This window comes from Paramisgurnus dabryanus, chromosome 6 (assembly GCF_030506205.2).
Source record: "Paramisgurnus dabryanus chromosome 6, PD_genome_1.1, whole genome shotgun sequence".
In the NCBI taxonomy this organism is placed as follows: Eukaryota; Metazoa; Chordata; class Actinopteri; order Cypriniformes; family Cobitidae; genus Paramisgurnus; species Paramisgurnus dabryanus.
The window spans coordinates 34,139,706-34,147,249 of record NC_133342.1 but is presented as its reverse complement, the minus strand read 5'-3'; the positions used below and the strand labels follow the sequence as shown (position 1 = coordinate 34,147,249).

General features: G+C 41.2%; 1 protein-coding gene across 2 annotated transcripts; it reads left to right on the top strand.

Annotated features, from left to right (window-relative positions):
* Positions 1-1,878: 1,878 nt before the first annotated feature.
* On the top strand, positions 1,879-7,122 carry slitrk3b (SLIT and NTRK-like family, member 3b). Of its 2 annotated transcripts, none has more exons than XM_065277036.1 (2): positions 1,879-2,681; positions 3,754-7,122. In XM_065277036.1, the coding sequence occupies exon 2, from the start codon at positions 3,773-3,775 to the stop codon at positions 6,419-6,421; it is 2,649 nt and encodes an 882-aa protein (XP_065133108.1). In that variant the 5' UTR covers positions 1,879-2,681; positions 3,754-3,772; the 3' UTR covers positions 6,422-7,122. The 2 variants fall into 2 exon arrangements, with proteins under 2 accessions (XP_065133108.1, XP_065133107.1); XM_065277035.1 differs by having other exon boundaries at positions 1,880-2,681; positions 3,749-7,122.
* The last annotated feature ends 422 nt before the right edge of the window (positions 7,123-7,544 follow it).

The window sequence follows — 7,544 nt, the reverse complement described above, 5'->3', positions numbered from 1 at the left end:
CACATGCTGTTTGACATAGCAACATTATTTCTACCAATGACTGAGTGGAAGGCGGGACTATGTATTATACTGACCAATAGAAATTTTGCAGTTTTGTTTTGTAATGCTAGTAGCATTACATGTCACACGTCACCTTTAATAATTGACTTAGAAATCTGGTAGTGTATAAAAACCCTGAGACAGTGTAGTGGTGATTTGTCCATAAAAATAAACTTTAATATTTGAATATTTACCATCTATGTTTAAGTGCTTGCCTGTCTTGTTAAATGTATTTCTTAAATATAGCACAGCCACCATTCATCCACTGCACATAATCTATCAGGAGTTTACATGGGGACTCCAAAGGGCAGGTTCCCATGGCAACACATTTATAACTTTATTACAATGGAAGGGGGGGTAGTTTAATTAGCTCAAAGCCGACAGTACTTCGTTGTGGTCTATTTTCTCAAGGAGAAAGGTCATTGCTCTGTGGTTTCCAGATGTGCACCCTTAACTAGATAGTAGGAGCACTTGTGGATTGAGATACCCCCCTCCTCAACACCTCAGTGTTAGTTACGCCCTTCATCTTCTGATTGCCACAGCTGGGTAATTAATAACCAGCTTCAGGCTAATTGTGCTTCATATGGTCTGACCACCATATTACATCTGATTTTCTCGAGAAATTACACCGCCAATTGTAATTCTGCGGTTGTTGCAAATTTAGACATTTTTTTCAAACTTTCACCCCCCCCCCCCAAAAAAAAAATATCATGACGTGAAAGAGAATTTGAATAAACTAAACATATTAAATTATACAGTGTAGAGACTCATTTTTCTTAGGTTTAATTACACATAATTTATGATTAATTAATAATTTTATAAAAAGGCATAACACTGGGGCCCTTTGGCACAAAATTAACCCCCTATAGCCAGGGTATTATTTAATATAAAAAGAAAGCATTTTGGAGTAAACTATCCCTTTAAGGATAGAGAGATTGAATTGTTTTACTGAAGGCAGTTGAGTGAGGCTTCAGGTCAGATTCTGGCATTAGTTTTTAGAGACGGTTGGGTTTCAGGACCCCATTACTATCCTGTCAATCACATGCCCCATCACCTCACTGTCTTATGACTGCAAAAAAAAGATCTATTAAACCAAGCCAAGCTAATACATCTTTAATAGATTTAATGTAAATGTAGCTAATATCACATTCATTGTAATTTTAACATAATATCAACCAAAATCCCCTTTGTTGCTTGAATGATTTCTGGTTGTTTCCCTTTAACAGGCTGTTTCTTTCTTGAATGCTCTTGCACCGTTTTGATGAAGAAAGTGCTTTAATCACCTTTAACAGGCTTTAGAAGAAGCCGCTGTCACAAGCTAATTCACTGGAACACGTTTAGATCTGTAGCATGGATCTGTGTGACGGCATTAAAGATTTTTTTTCAGGTCTTCAGGAAAATGCTTTAATGCTCAGAGGCAGAGAGCTGCTGAGACAGAGCATTAACTAGGTTTATCTAAGACTCTTGGTTACCTGTGGGAAATTCAACATAAAGGAAAACTATGCCTGTGTGTTCAGAATATTACTGCGGATGTATGTGAGGAATTTAGTGGTTGGGGGTTATGGTCAGATATTGTTTTTTGTTTTAATATTTGAAAAATGGTAAAAGCTTTTATCCAAAGAGACTCACAAATGAGGTACATCAAGGTTAGCATATTCCACAATTATAACAATACATGCAAAAGCTAGCCTATTTATTTATTTATGTATATCACTGTCAAATGACAAACCCATAGCTGTACAGTAATTATCCTGTGATTCATAGGATAATTAACTAGTCACATGAGAAATCAACAAAGTGGGCATCATGTCAACATTGTTCATTCTCAGTTCCAAAATAAGCAACATGTCCATGTATGAAGCGCCTGTTGTGCAATAGCAGATGGCACTATGTTTCCATGGTAACCAAAATAAGGTTTCATTAAATTGTTAGGGCCCTAATGCCATAAGAAATGATGAACAAGTCATCCGTGAACGATTATCGCACCAGGAACAGTAATAATATAAAAAAATGCATGCATGTTAAAAAAAAAAGTAAAACTGTCAAGCGCGCGCGCGTCAGGAATCGGTGATATCTGAACTATTTTCTTTGTAAACAAACGTAAAATCTCGCAAACATGTTTTACATTAAAAACACCTCAAAAAGCCCCTGTATACAGTACACTGTGCCACTCGATTTGCCGCGTTGCTACCCTCATCTCGCGCATATGGAGCATTTCATAGCAGGACTACGGGCGCGCGCGCGCTCGTTACATATCTGTTTTTAACTTAAAAACCGAAAGAAGTCCGCAGCAGTACTATCCTGCGATTTATCGCAACGCCAACTTTCCCAATCGTAGCGCTTTATTTTTTCAAACAGTTCATGTGGTGACATAGGCGAAGATCGTCAGTCCTCGCGCTGGTGCTGAACTGCAGCGTGCGCTGTCTTCACTGTTGAGCGCTCGTCAGGGGAGCGGACCTGCATCCTAAAGCAAACCTCTCTGAGACATTGCAGTCCTGTCACGTCTCCGGCTCTCCTATTTGCCTTAACCACGAGAGAGAGAGAGAGGAGAGGAGAAGAAGTAGCTGAACGGTGGTGACATGGCAAGAAGCAGCATCATTTAAAGCGTCTTATGATCTTTTCATTGCACTGCAGCAACCTGAGTGAGTAGCTCAATGATTTCTGCTCAATGTCTCTGATATGGATCCGGACGCGGTCGGTGGGAAAGCCAGACAAAGGCGAATGCTATTACTGTAGATTAGATTTTAGCGCAATGGCTTATCAATGTGTTAATTATTTCTCTTACTGTGTAATATCGCGACAAGTATCGCTTTTCGTGAGGTAGTAAGCGTTACATTCACATCCAAACTGGTTTCTGTAAGTTTAGCTTTTTTCATGCAGTCAATGGTTTCCTTATGTCTGTATTGCATAGCCCTCTTTGGGGCTATTCTGTTAGAAGGACGATGTGATGATCTAGTTCAGTTTGAACTTTGTAGATACCAAGAGGTAATACATCTCATATATAGTCTCTTATATATATATATTAAGATTTATGTTGTAGGGTTGCCTATTGATAATGTTAATAAATCGTAATATCAAGGAGTAGGCAACACAAAAATATTGATTCTTTCTGTTAACCAGAAAAAATTTCTTGCAGTAAAATACTTTGCATGCATTAGGGGTGGGCCCTTGGATAGCTACATTATTACAGTGACCTGTATGCACATATACCCCATCAGCAATCAATATAACCTAGGTCTTATTAACATCACATTCCTAAGTGCCCTGCTGTGCACATTAGCTAATAGGTGGTGGTGGGGGGGTATTTTCCATGGAGGTCAAATTGATATTCCAGAGTCATTAGCTGATTTAGAAACTAAAGTAAAACCTCTATAGAAGCATGATGCCTTTAAATGGATTACTGTAGGTCGCTAACGTATTGCATCTTCACTCTCAATATCACTATGGTGTATGCAGCAGGCATACTTTTAATATTAAGCACTGGTGCGTTTTGCTGACCTTGTTTATTGAAGACTTAATTTTAGCTTTTGACAATGTACTTTGCTGTTAAAAGCTGCAGACAGAGCAACTAAGATGCAGTAAGTGTATAGATGATAACCTTTTGCGTCATTTCCAAGACAAGCTTGTCAAAAGTCAAGATCATTTGGATTGATCAATATTCATCATCCACTCTGTATTCAAGGCACTAAACCTGTTGTATTTTTTTCAGTGCAGTGAAGGAGCTCTTGAGGCTATGTACGTGCCTGCTTTTGGTGAAAGCATGTTGTGGGTTACGCTGCTAAGCACAATTGCACTCGGATGGACGACTCCTATCCCTCTACTTGACGATTCAGAAGAAATAGACGAGCCTTGCTTTGAGCCCTGCTACTGTGAGGTGAAGGAAGGCCTGTTTCACATTCATTGTGACGGGAAAGGATTTACAAATATTAGCCAGGTCTCACAGACGTGGCTTAGACCGTTCAAGCTCTACCTGCAGAAAAACTCCTTACGGAAGCTCTACTTCAACAGTTTTCTGCACTTGAACAATGCAGTGGCCATTAATCTGGGCAATAATGCCTTGCAGGACATTCATGTTGGAGCTTTCAATGGTTTGGCCTCCTTGAAGAGATTGTACCTTCACGAAAACAAGCTGGAAGTGTTTCGGAACGACACGTTTCTCGGACTGGAAAGTTTGGAATACCTTCAGGCCGACTATAACGTTATCAAGAGGATAGACAGCGGGGCGTTTCGAAATCTTCACAAACTCAGAGTGCTCATCCTTAATGACAATTTAATACCCATGCTACCGACTTTTCTTTTCCGATCTGTCTCTCTGACACACCTTGATTTGAGAGGAAATCGATTAAAGACGTTGGCTTATAAAGGGATTTTGGAATATATTGGTCGCAGTCTCATGGAAATCCAGTTGGAGGAGAACCCTTGGAACTGTGTCTGTGATATCATCCAGCTCCAGGCCTGGTTGGAGCGGATACCGTACACTGCGGTCGTCGGAGAGATCACATGCGAGTACCCTTTCCACCTCCATGGAAAGGATCTTAGAGAGATCAAACGCAATGAGCTGTGTCCCACACTGAGCGAGGCAGAGATTGAGTCAATTCTAGGCATCCCGCACCTACCATCCTACACAGGAAGGGTAAGGCCTACAAAGCCGTCATCTATAGTCTCCCCAAATCAAAACACAGTCTCTTCTGTAGAACAAAGAGAAAGGACTCCAAAGCCTACAAAAAGGTTTAGGTCCTCAAAGACACCTCCAACACCCCGCAGTGTGTTCCCTAATCAGCCACCCATAGCTGGATATCAGACACGACCTCCTATACCAATAATTTGCCCCATTGGATGCACCTGTAACTTGCACATTAACGATCTTGGTCTGACAGTCAACTGTAAAGAAAATGGATTTCGAAACATTTCTGAGTTAATGCCCCGACCCTTAAATGCTAAGAAGCTTTACTTAAGTGGAAATCTCATTCAGAGAATTTATAAGTCAGATTTTTGGAATTTTTCCAGTCTTGATTTATTGCATTTGGGTAACAATCAGATATTCTATGTCCAAGAAGGGGCTTTTGTTAATCTGCCTAATTTGAGAAGCCTTTACCTGAATGGTAATAACATTGAAAGGTTAACTCTTGATATGTTCCACGGCTTGCAGAATCTTCGATATTTGTATTTTGAATACAACGAAATAAGAGAAATCCAGCCGGCTGCCTTCAGTTTAATGTCTTCGCTGCAGCTAGTCTTTCTTAACAACAACCTCCTGCGCACACTACCCGTGGGAGCGTTCGCAGGTACATCACTAACACGCCTGAACCTGCGCAACAACTATTTTCATTGCCTCCCGGTCAGCGGCGTTCTCGAACACTTGCATGCTGTGGTCCAGATCGACCTGAATCAGAACCCCTGGGATTGTTCCTGTGACATTATTCCTCTGAAAGAGTGGCTGGACACACTGAGTTCAGTGGTCATAGTAGGAGAGGTAGTGTGTAAGACCCCAGAGCTGGTCTCGGGAAAGGATTTACGTACTTTGAATTCAGAGGTCATTTGCCCTGAGCTTCGGCGCTCTTCGCTGTCTCCATCCGAATCGGACGGTGGGCTCATCACCACGTATCCTGGAGTTGGGGCACACCCGCCGAAAGGTGCCATACCGCTCTCAGTTCTCATTCTCAGCCTGTTGGTTCTGTTCGTGTCTGCCTTCTTTGCCGCTGCGGCTCTTTGTGCATATGCTCTTAAAAAGCGTGAAAAGCTCCCCTTTAAGAGGCAAGGGGAAGTGGGCTTGGCAGGCATTCAGATGGAATGTGGAATATTTACAGAACAGCCACCCACCTTACCAGAGACTCCTCCCACCAATCACGTGTACGATAGCATCGGCGCTGCCACCTCTCACATGTGCAGTAACCCGGTTTACAAAAGAGGAAAGGAGGACTCGGGGCAGAAGCATCCTTTCACCGAGACAAATGAGAGCGGATCACATTACAGAACGTTGATGGAGAAGGAAAAGGAGTGGACATTGGCTATCTCCAGCTCTCCCATTAATACTATTGCCAGTGTCGGAGTACCGTGTGGTGACATTGCTGGCTTTCATGAAAACGGAATACTCTGTCCAACTGTCATTGACAGCCAGGGTCCCACTCCCAAAGTGGGACTGGTGGACAGTCTTTTTGGCACAACTGCCCCCTTTAACAACCTGCCTGACAGGCACACGCAGCCACCTTCAGAGTTCCCACACGTGAAACAGGATGTCAGACAAAAGCAAACGATCACAAGCACCACAGGGACAAGGACAGGATGTCCTAATCAAACCCAAAGTGATTACCCCGAGCTGAGGGCTAGACTCAAAACAAAGGTGGATTACATTGATATGCTGGAGAGATCATATCAGTTCTAAGACATAAGTCAGATATAAGACTGCACATCCTAAATAAACATGGTAAGATGGATGGAAAGAGAATGAATGCGATGTAAGATGTACGGTTTTCCCTCAAGTTGCTCTGGAGGAAATCCCTAATTCAAATTTTTTAAAGTGCCTTCACAAGAGCAGCCAGCAATGTTGTAAATGAGTATTTTTGTATTACAGTTTTATTTATCTAAAACACATAGATTTACATTTGATGGAAAAGAATCAAGTGCTGTTTTGCAAAAACTGCAATGTCGATTAACATACCGGACTAGTCACGTGTATGAATGCTGAGCGTGCGGTCTTGGCTTTCACCTTGTTTGCTTTGAAAAGATTTTTATTTACCTGAAAATTGTCCTTCAGCAATAGAGATACTGCAGTTATTGTATAACTGTTGAGTGCTGTGTTGAATCTGTATTTTCGAATTGAGTAGATTGTCTTTATTGGGACTTATTGAAGGGTTTTATGGACCAAGATACGGTCACGACATGTAAACTTTTGGGAAATATTGATCACGTCCAAGTAAGTACCTTTTCACAGTCTATTTCACAAAGGCGGGGACAGATATGTGCATATATTTATTCTTAGATTTCAGTGTTGCAATTATTATTGTAAGACATCATGTTAAATCAATGTATAATGATTATGCCTCTGGTTTAGACTTCCTTGAAAAAACCCATGAGCTTAATAAAGGGTGCTAAGCAAAGTCACGTCTAAAACGTATTTTGAGCAGTTACATAAATTGCACACATGCAGGTTTTCACCTCTGCATAGCCCACGTGCACATACACAGCACTTTATGTGCTTACTGTACTTCAAAAAAAAGAAGAAAAAATGATTTACAAGACCACAGTGACCTTTTTGTTGGAAACTTATTTGGAAACCAAAAATGGCATGATTTTTCACATTTTGTGAAAGGTACATGCCGGGGAAACCAAGAGATTTGAAAGTAAAAGAAGCAGAGAATATGTAAAGCATCCATCCTGCAGTCTCCAGTCTCCTGGGTGTCCATAGGAGGGCATTAGTTAGATACACCTATTCACCATACATAAGCTGGCTTAACCTAGTTACGGAGAATTGCATAAGGGAGAAAAATACTGTCCTGGCCTCATGA

Coding starts and splice junctions, on each gene's coding strand:
- slitrk3b (XM_065277036.1), top strand. CDS start 3,773: ATGTACGTGCCTGCTTTTGGTGAAAGCATGTTGTGGGTTACGCTGCTA.